The 18,857-nt window shown below is 42.8% G+C and overlaps 1 protein-coding gene and 1 long non-coding RNA gene across 2 annotated transcripts; one reads left to right on the forward strand and one right to left on the reverse strand.

The window, feature by feature from the left end:
• The first annotated feature begins 4,756 nt into the window (after window positions 1-4,756).
• Window positions 4,757-13,463, forward strand: LOC149975526 (uncharacterized). Its single transcript, XR_016488648.1, has 2 exons — window positions 4,757-5,046; window positions 12,647-13,463. It is a non-coding gene; the product is annotated as an uncharacterized LOC149975526 (long non-coding RNA).
• Window positions 6,447-9,909, reverse strand: LOC110496164 (uncharacterized). Its single transcript, XM_090206795.1, has 13 exons — window positions 9,088-9,909; window positions 8,686-8,825; window positions 8,510-8,581; window positions 8,348-8,431; window positions 8,083-8,229; window positions 7,913-7,993; window positions 7,642-7,791; window positions 7,480-7,529; window positions 7,298-7,367; window positions 7,126-7,212; window positions 6,940-7,038; window positions 6,734-6,814; window positions 6,447-6,638 (listed from the first exon to the last, which is right to left on the reverse strand). The coding sequence occupies exons 1-13, from the start codon at window positions 9,251-9,253 to the stop codon at window positions 6,522-6,524; spliced, it is 1,344 nt and encodes a 447-aa protein (XP_090062921.1). The 5' UTR covers window positions 9,254-9,909; the 3' UTR covers window positions 6,447-6,521.
• Window positions 13,464-18,857: the final 5,394 nt, after the last annotated feature.

Raw genomic sequence — 18,857 nt, forward strand, 5'->3', positions numbered from 1 at the left:
TGTATGGCGTAAAAATAACATTATTTTCCTTAGAAATGTAGTGAAGTTAAAGTAAAAATTGTCAAAACTATAAATAGAAAAGTACAGATACCCCCAAAAACAACTTAAGTAGTACTTTAAAGTATTTTTACTTAAGTACTTTACACCACTGGAGGTGCTTCAATAGAGTCTGACGTTCAGGGGTGGTTGGACACATAAGATGGGGTGCTGGTGAGCTTCTGCCCCCATTGTAGGTCGTCACACAAATATTCCCCCACCCATGTCCAGGGGTCTCAGTGTTATGTCCCTTGACGCCATTATACCAGTCGCAGTGTTCAAATCGTGTATCTGTGAATCACAACATGAAAGACGATGAGTGACAACATTTCCACATGTTGAGCAATACAACATATAACTGAAGCATACAGTAGTGCAAGAGTTTGCTGCTGACATCTCTACAATATGTAAAACACTAAACAACAATGGTGTTCATGGGAGGACACCACGGAAGAAGCCACTGCTGTCCAAAAAAAACTTTGCTGCACGTCTGAAGTTTGCAAAAGTGCACCTACATGTTCCAAAATATTCTGAAGACAGATGAAACTACAGTTAGGTTGTTTGGAAGAACACACACCATGTGTGGAGAAAAAAAAAGGCACAGCAACATCAAAACCTCATACCAACTGTAAAGTATGGTGGATGGAGCGTCGTGGATTGGTGTTGTTTTGCTGCTTCAGGGCCTGGACAGCTTGCTATCATCGAGGGGAAAAATAAATTCCCAAGTTTATCAAAACATTTTGCAGGAGAATGTTAGGCTATCTGTCCGCCAATTGAAGCTCAACAGAAGATGGGTGATGCAACAGGACAACGACCCAAAACACAGAAGTAAATCAACAACAGAATGGCTTCAACAGAAGAAAAAACGCCTTCTGGAGTGGCCCAGTCAGAATCCTGACCTCAACCCGATTGAGATGCTGTGGCATGATCTCAAGAGAGCAGTTTACAGCAGACATCCCAAGAATATTGCTGAACTGAAATAGTTTTGTAAAGAGGAATGATCCAAAATTCCTCCTGACAGTTGTGCCGATCTGATCCACAACTACAGAAAATGTTTGGTTGAGGTTATTGCTGCCAAAGGAGGGTCAACCAGTTAAGTCCAAGGGTTCACATACTTTTCCCACCCTGCACTGTGAATGTTTACACAGTGTTTTCAATAAAGATATGAAAACGTATAATTGTGTGTTATTAGTTTAAGCAGACTTTGTTTGTCTATGTTGTGACCTAGGTGAAGGTTAGATCACATTTTATGATCAATTTTTGCAGAAATCCAGGTATTTCCAAAGGGTTTGCATACTTTTTCTTGCCACTGTATACTGCATCTTACCCCAACTGTAGGTCCGTTGTGTGTGTCATCATTTTAAGCCTCAACATCAACCAGCTCTGGTGGCATTGGGGACTTGGGATGCTTGCTCTCAAAGTGCTGTTTGAATGTCTTCGGATCCGGCATCTGCGTCTGTAAGGGTCAGGTAAGGAATGGAGGATATTAACAATCATTGGCTGAGACTGAATTTTCGGGTGACAAACAAACAAAGTAATAAGATGCATCAAACTACTACACATCACACAGGCCAGTACAATGGCCTGCACTGAGAGAAACCTAAAGGTAGGCACGTGAAACGTTCAGGTTGCTGCACAGACTATGGAGGCTCTAATCTAGAGTGCCAAGCATTTGTTCAACTCTAAATGGTTAAATGACTCTGACGTTCAGGGGTGGTTGGAGAGACTGTTGGTGCCAGTGAGCTTCTGCCCCTGTTTTAGGTTGTCACACAAATATTCCTCCACCCATGTTCAGGGGTCTCAGTGTTATGTCCCTTGAAATATACACTGCTCAAAAAAATAAAGGGAACACTTAAACAACACAATGTAACTCCAGGTCAATCACACTTCTGTGAAATCAAACTGTCCACCTAGGAAGCAACACTGATTGACAATAAATGTCACATGCTGTTGTGCAAATGGAATAGACAACAGGTGGAAATTATAGGCATTTAGCAAGACACCCCCAATAAAGGAGTGGTTCTACAGGTGGGGACCACAGACCACTTCTCAGTTCCTATGCTTCCTGGCTGATGTTTTGGTCACTTTTGAATGCTGGCGGTGCTTTCACTCTAGTGGTAGCATGAGATGGAGTCTACAACCCACACAAGTGGCTCAGGTAGTGCAGCTCATCCAGGATGGCACATCAATGCGAGATGTGGCAAGAAGGTTTGCTGTGTCTGTCAGCGTAGTGTCCAGAGCATTGAGGCACTACCAGGAGACAGGCCAGTACATCCGGAGATGTGGAGGAGGCCGTAGGAGGGCAACAACCCAGCAGCAGGACCGCTACCTCCGCCTTTGTGCAAGGAGGAGCAGGAGGAGCACTGCCAGAGCCCTGCAAAATGACCTCCAGCAGGCCACAAATGTGCATGTGTCTGCTCAAATGGTCAGAAAGAGACTCCATGAGGGTGGTATGAGGGCCCGACGTCCACAGGTGGGGGTTGTGCTTACAGCCCAACACCGTGCAGGACGTTTGGCATTTGCGAGAGAACACGAAGATTGGCAAATTCGTCACTGGCGCCCTGTGCTCTTCACAGATGAAAGCAGGTTGACACTGAGCACATGTGATGGACGTGACAGTCTGGAGACGCCGTGGAGAACGTTCTGCTGCCTGCAACATCCTCCAGCATGACCCATTTGGCGGTGGGTCAGTCATGGTGTGGGGTGGCATTTCTTTGGGGGGCCACACAGCCCTCCATGTGCTCACCAGAGGTAGCCTGACTGCCAATAGGTACCGAGATGAGATCCTCAGACCCCTTGTAAGACCATATGCTGGTGTGGTTGGCCCTGGGTTCCTCCTAATGCAAGACAATGCTAGACCTCATGTGGCTGGAGTGTGTCAGCAGTTCCTGCAAGAGGAAGGCATTGATGCTATGGCCCGCCCGTTCCCCAGACCTGAATCCAATTGAGCACATCTGGGACATCATGTCTCGCTCCATCCACCAATGCCACGTTGCACCACAGACTGTCCAGGAGTTGGCGGATGCTTTAGTCCAGGTCTGGGAGGAGATCCCTCAGTAGACCATCAGGAGCATGCCCAGGCGTTGTAGGGAGGTCATACAGGCGCGTGGAGGCCACACACACTACTGAGCCTCATTTTGACTTGTTTTAAGGACATTACATCAAAGTTGGATCAGCCTGTAGTGTGGTTTTCCACTTTAATTTTGAGTGTGACTCCAAATCCAGACCTCCATGGGTTGATAAATTTGATTTCCATTGATAATTTGTGTGTGATTTTGTTGTCAGCGCATTCAACTATGTACAGAAAAAAGTATTCAATAAGAATATTTCATTCATTCAGATCTAGGATGTGTTATTTTTTTGAGCAGTGTATGTACTTTTGGTAATACTTTGTGAGTAAGCAACAAATACAATCATCTTAAATTGCCATGTTGAATTTTTTTGCCATAGTAAATTGCGCACATTTCCCTAATGCTGACAGTTTGTGTTACTACCTTACACAAGCCTGCATTTTCACCCTATAAAACTTGGAATTACACAAAATGTTAACCTCAGATTGGTGATGTTAGTCTAAAAGTTTATAGACTTCACGATGACATAAGATTGATTGTTTTAAACAGATCAGTCAGTATCTTAGGTTTTGTACCATTGATTTTTCCAAGCGCTGGGATGCGCAGAAGTTAGAATGCAGAGTTAATGAAATGCCCAGGAACTGGCACAGAAAATTTGGGTCGGTCTCTCCATAAAAGTCAATGGCCGCACACCAATACATGGATTTGATAGTCAATCTATTACTTAAATAGCAGTCAACTGTTGTCACTGTTGTTATTCTATAGAGGGTCGTGATTAATTTAGGTTAACTAACCAAAAAAGTGGTCTGGTCCCTTTTCCATGATGGAAGCCTCCCGAAATCAACATCCAACATTCCAAATTGTAGATATAAGCCTTCAAGTACTCATCTAACCAACTTCTTCAGGGCCAGCCAGGCCCCCTGTTGCCCCCCACGCGCCCTGAAACCCAACCCCATAAGAAGAATCCCAAATACGACCTGCCCTTGCCCAGTTTCCATACAAGGTCAGGGGACAACACTGGTTTTTCGTCTTCTAGTTAAACTTGTTTTATGCACAGTTTAAAGGGATAGCTCATCCCAATTACAAAATTACTTAAATTGCATTTACATTTAATTTGAAATCCAATGCATCCAAAGTGTACATTAGTCTTTCCTGGTTCATAACATACTTTTTGGTCCCTTTCAGTTCACAGCCATATCAACAGTGGGCGTCAGGCTTGTAAGAGACATTAATTATATGTGAGATTCAGTGAACAAGGCTGGAAAGTGAGATTCTATCTCTCTTAACTACTCATTGTACTGAATAGATAATCAGGAGCTAACATTGTACCACCTTATTTGCTGTAACACAGTATTTTTAGGGAAGCAAGGCATGTGTAGGATGTGCATTGTAGAGTATGTTCTTTGCATTCTTTATCATGTATTTCTCATAGAAAGTGTCAGGAAGGTGTATTGGAGGCGAAGTGCAGGAGAGCAGATTATAATGAACAGGCGCACTTTATTATAGTTCCAAAAAATGAGAGCACTACATGAAACAAACGCGCTCAAAAAACAGAACATAAAAGTAGAGCATGAAAACAATTACACACACACAACACATGATGGAAATCAGAGGGTTAAATACAAGTAGCTTAATTGGGGAAATGAAAACCAGGTCTGTATGGAAACAAGACAAAACAAGTGTATATACGAATAATGGAACGGCGATGGCTAGAAAGCCGGTGACGTCGATCGCTGAACGCCGCCCGAACAAGGAGAGGGGCTGACAGTCTATTCTCGTCATTTATCTAAGAAATCGAATGACAAGATATGGTATTTCTCTCCGTTTTAACTGAGTATCGGCTCCTACGGGTTACTCTGCCTTCTACTGTGATGGAGAATGCCTCTACCCTCTGTGTTCCTGCATGAACACCACCACCCACACTATGATCCAACTAGTGGTCAGTATGCACTACTACACCCTCTCTCACATGAATGTTAACATTACTGGTTTCAGTGGGAAAGATGGTAAATGGTTCAGACATTAATGACATATAAAAAACTAAGATACCCAAGTTACCTCAGTCTATAATGGCAGACTGTTAATGTAGAGTAGGGATAGTGAGAAGTAACTTTCAAGACTGAAGCAATTATCCCCTCTAGTGGTATACTTTATACTGTACCAGGTTACTACACACACTGATAATACAAAACATTGAGGACACCTGCTCTTTCCATGACATAGACTGACCAAGTGAAAGCTATGATCCCTTATTGATGTCACTTGTTCAATCCGCTTCAATCAGTGTAGACGAAGGGGAGTTAAAGAAAGATTTTAAAACCTTGAGAGAATTGAGACATGGATTGTGTGTGTCATTCAGAGGGTGAATCGGCAAGACAAAATATTTAACTGTCTTTGAACGGGGTATGGTATTAGGTGCCAGGCGCACCGGGTTAAGTGTGTCAAGAACTGCAACACTGCTGTGTTTTTCATGCTCAACAGTTTCCCCATGTGTATCAAGAATGGTCCACCACCCAAAGGACGTCCAGCCAACTTGACACAACATGGGCCAGCATCCTTGTGGAACGCTTAGGGCAGCTTGTAGAGTCCATGCCCCAACGAATTGAGGCTGTTCTCAGGGACAAAGGGTGTGCAACTCAATATTAGGAAATGTTCCTAATGTTTTGTGCACTCAGTGTATGTAGTCCTACATGTTTTTAAATAGTACACTATCACACACAGTACAAAACCATATAAAGTGTGGGCCTGTAGTATCTGTAAATCAACAAAACATTGTTTTTATTTCCATTTTCAAATAAAGCATCATTGTTCATGTAATAATCTAATATCAATATTAGAACTCTAGGAAAAGGTCATGAAATCAAATAAATGAAAAGACAGAAACCAAAATGTTTTTGAACTACAACTTATTTTATTTAAAAATGTAAAAATCAGTGCAAAGTAATGTAGTGCATTGGTGTCTCGATCCCTGTTGGGTGGCAAAGTGTCACAAGAATCCTGTGGGGAGAGAAAACAAGAGAATACATTAAATTAATGGGTGTTAAAAACTAATCAGGGTTCAACAAAGCACTTAGTCCTCAATTCCTTCAAAAGAGAGAGAGAAGGAGAAAGGAGTATGGTCCCTGCAGTAGGACTACATGCTGGCCATGAGGTTCTCCAAGTGGTACTCCAGGAGGCTGGAGAGCTCAGTGACCAGAGACTCTGGGTTAAAGTACCAGGCCAGCTGCTGGCCAAACATGTCATCTAGCAGAGCCATCAGCCCGCCCTGAAGAGAACACCACACAACACACAGAAAATGGCTCTGAGTTACTAGCTTATCAAGAGGAGAGAGACAATCAGAAATACTCCCCCTAAAATGGCATTGAAACCCTGTAAACCATGAGTAAGGAAGTACACTAAGAATATGGAAGTAACCTAGACTCTTACACTGAGCTGCAGCAGGTATCTGTCAGCCTCTGGCTCCATGTTGGCAGCAGTGGGCAGGAAGGAGTACAGGAGAGCGTACAGACGCTCCACGAACCCACCAGGGTGCTAAAGGAAACAAAGGAGGAGAAAAGAGGAGAGGAATTTAAGTGAAACTGCTAATAGACAGATATCAAAACATGTACCAGTGAGATGCTACTTACCACCATCAGGGACTTCTGAGCTGTCATCATCCCAAACAGCACCAGCTCAAAGAGGACATCTATCATGTTCATATGATGGATCTAGGACAAGAAAACAACATGTTTGGAGAAAATAGGAATGATTTCATATAGATCAGCTACTGTGATGTATAAAAGACATGCATGTAGAAGAACTCAGTGAGACTTGAAAGAGTTCATGAACTCACCTTTGCCTCAGCCAGCTCCCTCTCAATGTCATTCCGCTTGGAGGGGTCACTCAGGTAGTCCACAAAGTCGTTATAGGTACTTATGAACTTGGCCTCGTCCTATGACAAAGAAAAGATAATATTTTAGTGAACAGAACACATTTCCCCTCAGGGACGCTCTCTTTCCCTTGAAAGAGAATGAGTTACCATGTGGTTGGCCTGAACCAGTGCGCCCAGGAGGACCTTTCCCGCCACAAACAGATGGTTCCTGCTCAGGGTGGAACCAAGCAGGGTCTAGGGAAGAGTTAGGGTGAGACATCTTCCTCTAGGAGACAGAACAAGAAGTCACAGAGAGAAAAAGAAAAGTGGGTCCACTCACAGTGAAGGCCTGGCGCAGGGAGACGAGCCTCAGGGCGATGTCCTCCACTCTCTTGGTGGTAAGGTAGAGGCTGTGGAAGGGAGGGAATGGAGCATGTCAACCATTAGAGTCAATGGGGGATAACAGCATTATGACCACTATCCTTCTGCATCTGACAGGCCCAGACATTTAGAGGAACTCACTTTAGCAGAGGAACCTCCCTCTCCTCAGGCAGCAGCTCCTCCTCCCAGCCCTACGACAACAAAACAAGCATTCAAAATCAGTGACCAATGACATGACAAACAATCGGTCAATGGAAGGATCTTAATGCTCCTAGTCAATAGTATGTGTGTGTAACGTCTGACCTCATGGCAGTTGTGGCCCTCAGGCTCTGGGTCAGTGAACTGCTGAGTGGTGGGCGTAGAGAAGGAGGCAGCCTCCGACCACGCTGAAGAGGAGAGAAGCTCGTCCAGCCCCATGTGGAGAGTGGTGTACACCACTGAGACATCAGTCTGCTACTCAAAACACACACAACACACCTGTTTACTACACACACGTTATTAGAAAACACACCAAATCTAATGAAAAAATGCCCAGTAATGTCTAGTCTATATACAAAGGAAATTGTTTATTTACCTGGTAGCAGCCAAGCGTCACGTCCACAGACGTCTCGTGGCGGAGGTGAGACGCATAGTGGGTCACCCTGCCAGCCACACGCTAACAGAGAGAGAATACATGTTAAGGCCAAATGGAATAAGTGAAGAAAAGCCTAATCTAATACTATTTCAGTAGTATTTCCGTCTTACCTGGATCCAAGTGATGGACTGCACTTTGGTGGCACAGTAGGGGATGCCCTCTGGACAAAGCCTGGCTGTCTCCTTGGAGATGGCCCACACCAGTTGAGTCTCCAGGCCTCTCACCCTACTCACGTGGTGCATCCTCACCACCACCTGCTGTTGAGATAAACAACAAGACAACATCAACAAAACCACTTCAGCAATTGCTGTGACACATTTCCATCAAGATCAAATGACTGACAATGTAGGATTGGGAAGTTACAAAGACATAAACCTGGGATCCCCCACGCATGTAGGTGATGATGGGGCTGATGAACTGGAAAGTTCTCCAAGCTATAACCACCGGACCGGCATTGTTCTGCACATTACAATACATTCATGTTGGAAACAGTAAACATTGTAACAGTGATGTGACTGTGTGTGTGTGGTCTCTTACCCTGATCACAACAGGCCCACAGTACAGGGGGCTGAACCTAATCAGAATCAACTGCCAATTGCCAGTGACCTCCTAAAGCAGAAAGCAGACAAGATATGTGTTTAATGTCTGAGACACAACTTGGATATCTGGGATATTTTTCAAACATAAAACCCCAAACTTTCTGAAAATTGTACCTCAAAGATAGTCTGCACATCTGGCACATCCTCAAGGATGATAGCAGCATTCTGGACATCAAGGAGGGCTGGCAGCTGTGGAATATCTGGCACATCATCCAATGGCACATCCAACTGGACCTCATCCAGGACAGTTGTTTCTAAAATTAGGAACATTGGAATATAAAATAAACAATTGTTAGGACACAACGTAGCAAGATTGCTAATACTAGCTAGCTAGGTAGCAAAAGTCGATCGCTGTGCAACAGTTACTAAAGTGAATGTTAGCTAGCAAGCTAGCTAGCTACAACATCTCTGGCACAAGCATTTTTGCCAAGTCTGAATTATAGAAATACACAACATTTCGCAAATTATAATGACATTGTTAAATGAAGTAAAAACAGAGTTTTAAACTCCACATACCCTCTTCGAAGTCGCTGTCACTGTCCATCTGTCGACGATCACGAACCCTGCAAAACAGAAAAAGACAAGAAAAACGAGCCACAAATGAATTTGAACAACCTGTCGACGCAGTAGGCCGCAGACGTCCACGCACTCTCTCCGTCAGTCTTGAAAAGCACCCAGGCATTTTCCAGTTGATTGTTCAGGTCTGAAAAATCAATCCAGTTTGTTGTCAGCAGCAAACAGAAGTTGTTGTTTTCGCACAGAAAACGTTCCATAGAACGTCGGTTGGATGTATCTTGGCAACACACGTTCGAAAATGATTGTTTACAAAATGGACTACTGTGTTGCCATAGAAATTAGTTTGGAATTCTATGATTCCTTTTAGAATCCGTTAAAATTGCTTGTCAACATTCTATTGACGTTGAAGTGCTCCTTCGTAGTTCAGTTGATAGAGCATGACGCTTGCAACGCCAGGGTAGTGGGTTCGATTCCCGTCACCACCCATACATAAACGACAACAGGTTTTATTGTAATTCGCTTTGGATAAAAGCGTCTGATGAATGACATATATATTATTTTTATATAGTCACTTATACAATGTAGAGAGAAAAATTGTCAATTCAAGAGGGCGCTACGAAATTCATGTCCAAACGTCGTTTTTTTTGCCTGATGTCATTACAAATGACATAGAATTAATCATTAGCTTGTTCTCTACAATATTATAACATTCATATACTTGTACTTGACAGTGTTGATGAAATAATAACGATAATTTGCTGTGACCATTGCTAGTTTAGACTACACAGAACTTGGTTGTATGTGTTTCATATTTGGTGTTGTGGGGTTAAATTCTGAGTAAATCGTCGGTAACTTTTCAACCATATATGGTAGAGACATTTAGACTATTGTTTTCTGATATAATGTTCTATTGATTGGGCATATTTGTAAACAGTGAATGAATTAATAATTGTATGGGTGTACACCCTATATATTTGGGGCTATTTTGACACCAGATGCTTTCCTATATCGTTGGTATAATATAAAATACAAATAACAAAATATAGTGTTTTATAAAGTCACTAGCTAGGTTGGAAGAATGAGACAAACAAGGTTATTTTTTTTGTGTGTTGTTTAACCCCTGAAAGTATAGTCTTTGCGACAGTGGGCAATAAAGTATTTTGGAGGACTTATTGACCAAATTCAGACACAGCCCACGGAAAAAATCACGGAAGGCTCTACACTACCGGTCAAAAGTTTTAGAACACCTACTCATTCAAGGGGTTTTCTTTATTTTTACTATTTTCTACATTGAAGAAAAATATTGAAGACATCTAAACGATGAAATAACACATATGGAATCATGTAGTAACCAAAAAAGTGTCAAACAAATCCAAATATATTTTAGATTCTTCAAAGTAGCCACCCTATGCCTCGATGACAGCTTTGCACACGCTTGGCATTCTCTCAACCAGCTTCATGAGAAGGTCACCTGGAATGCATTTCAATTAACAGGTGTGCCTTCTTAAAAGTGGATTTTTTTTCTCCATTTTAATGCGTTTGACCCAATCAATTGTGTTGTGACAAGGTAGGGGGAGTATACAGAAGATATCCGTATTTGGCAAAATACCAAGTCCATATTATGGCAAGAACAGCTCAAATAAGCAAAGAGAAACAACAGTCAATCATTACTTTATGACATGAAGGTCAGTCAATACGGAATATGGTTCCAGCGTGGTATGGTTCCATCCTCTTTTATTTGAAGTGAAACACACAGAAAACGGGAAGCTAATGTAGTGCTCGCAGGCAACTAGACATAGACAAGATCTCACAACCACAGTGGGGAAAAGGCTGCCTAAATATGATCAGAGACAACGCTAAACAGCTGCCTCTGATTGGGAACCATACCAGGCCAACATAGAAATACAAAAACTACAGTACCCACCCTAGTCACACCCTGACCTAACCAAAATAGAGAATAGAAAGGCTCTCTAAGGTCAGAGCATGACAATAAGTTCATTAGAGTTACCAGCCTCAGATATTCCTGCCCAAATAAATGCCACAGAGTTCAAGTAACTGACACATCTCAACATCAACTGTTCAGAGGAGGCTGTGTGAATCAGGCCTTTATGGTTGAATGGCTGCAAAGAAACCACTATTAAATGATTAAACTATTAAATTAGACTTAATTGGGCAAAGAAACACAATACATTTGTCCTTTGGTCTGGAGTCCAAATGTGAGATTTTTGGTTCCAACTGCCATGTCTTTGTGAGATGCAGTGTGGGTGAACAGATGATCTCTGCATGTGTATTTCCTGCCATAAAGCATGGAGGAGGAGGTGTTATGGTGTGGAGGTGCTTTGCTGTTGACACTGTCTGTGATTGATTTAGAATTCACACTTAACCAGCATGGCTACAACAGCATTCTGCAGCTATACGCCATCCCATCTGGTTTGGGCTTAGTGGGACTATCATTCGTTTTTATAAATTATTATTACAAAAATAATAATAATTGTTTGTTACTTTTACACCTTTTTCGTGGTATCGAATTGGTAGTTACAGTCTTGTCTCATCGCTGCAACTCCCGTATGGACTGGGGAGAGGCGAAGGTTGAGAGCCGTGCGTCCTCCAAAACACAACCCAGCCAAGCCGCACTGCTTCTTGACACAATGCCTGCTTAACCCGGAGGCCAGACGCACCGATATGTGGGAGGAAACACCATACACCTGGCAACCCTGTCAGCGTGCATTGCGCCCGGCTCGCCACAGGAGTCGCTAGAGCGCGATGGGACAAGAACATCCCTACCGACAAAACCCTCCCCTAACCCGGACGACGCTGGGCCAACTGTGTGCCGCCCCACAGGTCTCCCGGTGGCGGCCGGCTGCGACAGAGCCTGGACTCCAACCAGGATCTCTAACTGCACAGCTTGCCTTAGACCACTGTGCCACTCAGGAGAATTCATTTGTTTTTCAACAGGACAATGACCCAGCACACCTCCAGGCTGTTTAAGGGCTATTTTACCAAAAAGGAGAGTGACGGAGTGCTGCATCAGATGACCTGGCCTCCACAATCCCCCGACCTCAACCAAACAGATGTTTTGAGATGAGTAGGACCGCAGAGTAAAGGAATAACAGCCAACAAGTGCTCAGCATATGTGGGAACTCCTTCAAGACTGTTGGAAAAGCATTCCAGGTGAAGTTGGTTGAGAGAATGCCAAGAGTGTGCAAAGCTGTCATCAAGGCAAAGGGTGGCTAAAAGTGGCTTAAAGAATCTCAAATATATTACATGTTTTGATATGTTTCACACTTTTTGGGTTCCTATATGATTCCATATGTGTTATTTCATCATTTTGACATCTTCACTATTATTCAACAATGTAGAAAATAGTAAAAAATTAAGAAAAACCCTTGCATGAGTAGGTGTTCTAATAGCAATAAAGCACCCCTGGGGTTTGTGGTATCTGGCCCCTCCTTGGGCCTTATTGCTTAAATAACCCATATCTCTTTTATAACAGGATATTATCATTGACTATATGAAAGTGCATGTATGAATGAGTCTGATTTACCGTTTTCAATGGCAGGTTCACCTTCTGAAGCCGGATGAGGTTCCCAAAGCGTGCTGCGCACCCACCAAGCTCAGTCCCATCTCTGTACTCTTCTATGATGACAACAACAACGTGATCCTAAAGAAGCATCGCAACATGGTGGTCAAGACCTGTGGATGCCTGTGACACCAGTGGTAGCCCATCTATCTATTCTACATCATTTTAATCAACTTAATTGCCATTGTTCCAAAAGATAAAAACAGGGTAATATAACTTGCAACCAGCAGTTGATAGCAATAATCTGTCAATATGCTGATATATACTATGTATCTAATATATTGATTTAGAGTCAGAGTGGTATATGAACAACACCCATTGGACTTATAACCACTTCAATTTTGATTAACAAAACTATTAAAATCTACAGTAATTCAGATAATTACATCACCCCTTCATGTCACATATTCTGTGACCAATCAAAGCTGTAAAGTACTGTATCATAAGTGCAATCAATGCTAAAATTCTTGTTGAACCATACATTTTTTCTCATCTCTTTTAGATGTACTAAACATGGTTTGCAAAACGTACACATATTTTTCTTCTTCTTTAATCATACTTTTAACTAGTACAAGTTAGTAACAATGGAAAATGATAACATGGGAAGAAATGTTTGGCCATTTTTGTATGTACAGAGGAACAAATACACAGTGATGTATGTCCTTGTCAACAGATATCTGGAGGACTGTATACCGCTATATTTGTAATAAAATAAACTATACTGAACAAAAAAACGCAACATGTAAAAGGTTGGTCCCATGTTTCATGAGCTGAAATTAAAGATCTCGGAAATGTTCTATACGCCTCAAAAGTTTTTTAGTGAGCATTTCTCCATCCACATTGAAAAGTGCACCATATCAAGAAGCTGATTAAACAGCATGATCATTACACAGGTGCACCTTTTGCTGGGGACAAAAGGCCACTAAAATGTGCAGTTTTGTCACAACACAATGCCACAGATGTCTGAAGTTCTGAGGGATTGTGCAATTGATATGTGGACTGCTGGAATGTCCACAAGAGCTGATGCAAGAGAATTGAATGTTGATTTCTCTACCATAAGTCGCCTCCAGCGTCATTTTAGAGAATTTGGCAGTACATCCAACCGCCAATTTTCCTGTCCTGCTAGCCATTCAAAATGTAACGATTACTTTTGGGTGTCAGGGAAAATGTATGGCGTAAAAATAACATTATTTTCCTTAGAAATGTAGTGAAGTTAAAGTAAAAATTGTCAAAACTATAAATAGAAAAGTACAGATACCCCCAAAAACAACTTAAGTAGTACTTTAAAGTATTTTTACTTAAGTACTTTACACCACTGGAGGTGCTTCAATAGAGTCTGACGTTCAGGGGTGGTTGGACACATAAGATGGGGTGCTGGTGAGCTTCTGCCCCCATTGTAGGTCGTCACACAAATATTCCCCCACCCATGTCCAGGGGTCTCAGTGTTATGTCCCTTGACGCCATTATACCAGTCGCAGTGTTCAAATCGTGTATCTGTGAATCACAACATGAAAGACGATGAGTGACAACATTTCCACATGTTGAGCAATACAACATATAACTGAAGCATACAGTAGTGCAAGAGTTTGCTGCTGACATCTCTACAATATGTAAAACACTAAACAACAATGGTGTTCATGGGAGGACACCACGGAAGAAGCCACTGCTGTCCAAAAAAAACTTTGCTGCACGTCTGAAGTTTGCAAAAGTGCACCTACATGTTCCAAAATATTCTGAAGACAGATGAAACTACAGTTAGGTTGTTTGGAAGAACACACACCATGTGTGGAGAAAAAAAAAGGCACAGCAACATCAAAACCTCATACCAACTGTAAAGTATGGTGGATGGAGCGTCGTGGATTGGTGTTGTTTTGCTGCTTCAGGGCCTGGACAGCTTGCTATCATCGAGGGGAAAAATAAATTCCCAAGTTTATCAAAACATTTTGCAGGAGAATGTTAGGCTATCTGTCCGCCAATTGAAGCTCAACAGAAGATGGGTGATGCAACAGGACAACGACCCAAAACACAGAAGTAAATCAACAACAGAATGGCTTCAACAGAAGAAAAAACGCCTTCTGGAGTGGCCCAGTCAGAATCCTGACCTCAACCCGATTGAGATGCTGTGGCATGATCTCAAGAGAGCAGTTTACAGCAGACATCCCAAGAATATTGCTGAACTGAAATAGTTTTGTAAAGAGGAATGATCCAAAATTCCTCCTGACAGTTGTGCCGATCTGATCCACAACTACAGAAAATGTTTGGTTGAGGTTATTGCTGCCAAAGGAGGGTCAACCAGTTAAGTCCAAGGGTTCACATACTTTTCCCACCCTGCACTGTGAATGTTTACACAGTGTTTTCAATAAAGATATGAAAACGTATAATTGTGTGTTATTAGTTTAAGCAGACTTTGTTTGTCTATGTTGTGACCTAGGTGAAGGTTAGATCACATTTTATGATCAATTTTTGCAGAAATCCAGGTATTTCCAAAGGGTTTGCATACTTTTTCTTGCCACTGTATACTGCATCTTACCCCAACTGTAGGTCCGTTGTGTGTGTCATCATTTTAAGCCTCAACATCAACCAGCTCTGGTGGCATTGGGGACTTGGGATGCTTGCTCTCAAAGTGCTGTTTGAATGTCTTCGGATCCGGCATCTGCGTCTGTAAGGGTCAGGTAAGGAATGGAGGATATTAACAATCATTGGCTGAGACTGAATTTTCGGGTGACAAACAAACAAAGTAATAAGATGCATCAAACTACTACACATCACACAGGCCAGTACAATGGCCTGCACTGAGAGAAACCTAAAGGTAGGCACGTGAAACGTTCAGGTTGCTGCACAGACTATGGAGGCTCTAATCTAGAGTGCCAAGCATTTGTTCAACTCTAAATGGTTAAATGACTCTGACGTTCAGGGGTGGTTGGAGAGACTGTTGGTGCCAGTGAGCTTCTGCCCCTGTTTTAGGTTGTCACACAAATATTCCTCCACCCATGTTCAGGGGTCTCAGTGTTATGTCCCTTGAAATATACACTGCTCAAAAAAATAAAGGGAACACTTAAACAACACAATGTAACTCCAGGTCAATCACACTTCTGTGAAATCAAACTGTCCACCTAGGAAGCAACACTGATTGACAATAAATGTCACATGCTGTTGTGCAAATGGAATAGACAACAGGTGGAAATTATAGGCATTTAGCAAGACACCCCCAATAAAGGAGTGGTTCTACAGGTGGGGACCACAGACCACTTCTCAGTTCCTATGCTTCCTGGCTGATGTTTTGGTCACTTTTGAATGCTGGCGGTGCTTTCACTCTAGTGGTAGCATGAGATGGAGTCTACAACCCACACAAGTGGCTCAGGTAGTGCAGCTCATCCAGGATGGCACATCAATGCGAGATGTGGCAAGAAGGTTTGCTGTGTCTGTCAGCGTAGTGTCCAGAGCATTGAGGCACTACCAGGAGACAGGCCAGTACATCCGGAGATGTGGAGGAGGCCGTAGGAGGGCAACAACCCAGCAGCAGGACCGCTACCTCCGCCTTTGTGCAAGGAGGAGCAGGAGGAGCACTGCCAGAGCCCTGCAAAATGACCTCCAGCAGGCCACAAATGTGCATGTGTCTGCTCAAATGGTCAGAAAGAGACTCCATGAGGGTGGTATGAGGGCCCGACGTCCACAGGTGGGGGTTGTGCTTACAGCCCAACACCGTGCAGGACGTTTGGCATTTGCGAGAGAACACGAAGATTGGCAAATTCGTCACTGGCGCCCTGTGCTCTTCACAGATGAAAGCAGGTTGACACTGAGCACATGTGATGGACGTGACAGTCTGGAGACGCCGTGGAGAACGTTCTGCTGCCTGCAACATCCTCCAGCATGACCCATTTGGCGGTGGGTCAGTCATGGTGTGGGGTGGCATTTCTTTGGGGGGCCACACAGCCCTCCATGTGCTCACCAGAGGTAGCCTGACTGCCAATAGGTACCGAGATGAGATCCTCAGACCCCTTGTAAGACCATATGCTGGTGTGGTTGGCCCTGGGTTCCTCCTAATGCAAGACAATGCTAGACCTCATGTGGCTGGAGTGTGTCAGCAGTTCCTGCAAGAGGAAGGCATTGATGCTATGGCCCGCCCGTTCCCCAGACCTGAATCCAATTGAGCACATCTGGGACATCATGTCTCGCTCCATCCACCAATGCCACGTTGCACCACAGACTGTCCAGGAGTTGGCGGATGCTTTAGTCCAGGTCTGGGAGGAGATCCCTCAGTAGACCATCAGGAGCATGCCCAGGCGTTGTAGGGAGGTCATACAGGCGCGTGGAGGCCACACACACTACTGAGCCTCATTTTGACTTGTTTTAAGGACATTACATCAAAGTTGGATCAGCCTGTAGTGTGGTTTTCCACTTTAATTTTGAGTGTGACTCCAAATCCAGACCTCCATGGGTTGATAAATTTGATTTCCATTGATAATTTGTGTGTGATTTTGTTGTCAGCGCATTCAACTATGTACAGAAAAAAGTATTCAATAAGAATATTTCATTCATTCAGATCTAGGATGTGTTATTTTTTTGAGCAGTGTATGTACTTTTGGTAATACTTTGTGAGTAAGCAACAAATACAATCATCTTAAATTGCCATGTTGAATTTTTTTGCCATAGTAAATTGCGCACATTTCCCTAATGCTGACAGTTTGTGTTACTACCTTACACAAGCCTGCATTTTCACCCTATAAAACTTGGAATTACACAAAATGTTAACCTCAGATTGGTGATGTTAGTCTAAAAGTTTATAGACTTCACGATGACATAAGATTGATTGTTTTAAACAGATCAGTCAGTATCTTAGGTTTTGTACCATTGATTTTTCCAAGCGCTGGGATGCGCAGAAGTTAGAATGCAGAGTTAATGAAATGCCCAGGAACTGGCACAGAAAATTTGGGTCGGTCTCTCCATAAAAGTCAATGGCCGCACACCAATACATGGATTTGATAGTCAATCTATTACTTAAATAGCAGTCAACTGTTGTCACTGTTGTTATTCTATAGAGGGTCGTGATTAATTTAGGTTAACTAACCAAAAAAGTGGTCTGGTCCCTTTTCCATGATGGAAGCCTCCCGAAATCAACATCCAACATTCCAAATTGTAGATATAAGCCTTCAAGTACTCATCTAACCAACTTCTTCAGGGCCAGCCAGGCCCCCTGTTGCCCCCCACGCGCCCTGAAACCCAACCCCATAAGAAGAATCCCAAATACGACCTGCCCTTGCCCAGTTTCCATACAAGGTCAGGGGACAACACTGGTTTTTCGTCTTCTAGTTAAACTTGTTTTATGCACAGTTTAAAGGGATAGCTCATCCCAATTACAAAATTACTTAAATTGCATTTACATTTAATTTGAAATCCAATGCATCCAAAGTGTACATTAGTCTTTCCTGGTTCATAACATACTTTTTGGTCCCTTTCAGTTCACAGCCATATCAACAGTGGGCGTCAGGCTTGTAAGAGACATTAATTATATGTGAGATTCAGTGAACAAGGCTGGAAAGTGAGATTCTATCTCTCTTAACTACTCATTGTACTGAATAGATAATCAGGAGCTAACATTGTACCACCTTATTTGCTGTAACACAGTATTTTTAGGGAAGCAAGGCATGTGTAGGATGTGCATTGTAGAGTATGTTCTTTGCATTCTTTATCATGTATTTCTCATAGAAAGTGTCAGGAAGGTGTATTGGAGGCGAAGTGCAGGAGAGCAGATTATAATGAACAGGCGCACTTTATTATAGTTCCAAAAAATGAGAGCACTACATGAAACAAACGCGCTCAAAAAACAGAACATAAAAGTAGAGCATGAAAACAATTACACACACACAACACATGATGGAAATCAGAGGGTTAAATACAAGTAGCTTAATTGGGGAAATGAAAACCAGGTCTGTATGGAAACAAGACAAAACAAGTGTATATACGAATAATGGAACGGCGATGGCTAGAAAGCCGGTGACGTCGATCGCTGAACGCCGCCCGAACAAGGAGAGGGGCTGACAGTCTATTCTCGTCATTTATCTAAGAAATCGAATGACAAGATATGGTATTTCTCTCCGTTTTAACTGAGTATCGGCTCCTACGGGTTACTCTGCCTTCTACTGTGATGGAGAATGCCTCTACCCTCTGTGTTCCTGCATGAACACCACCA

Source organism: Oncorhynchus mykiss, chromosome 18 (genome assembly GCF_057628025.1).
Source record: "Oncorhynchus mykiss isolate SJ-2025 chromosome 18, ASM5762802v1, whole genome shotgun sequence".
Classification (NCBI taxonomy): domain Eukaryota; kingdom Metazoa; phylum Chordata; class Actinopteri; order Salmoniformes; family Salmonidae; genus Oncorhynchus; species Oncorhynchus mykiss.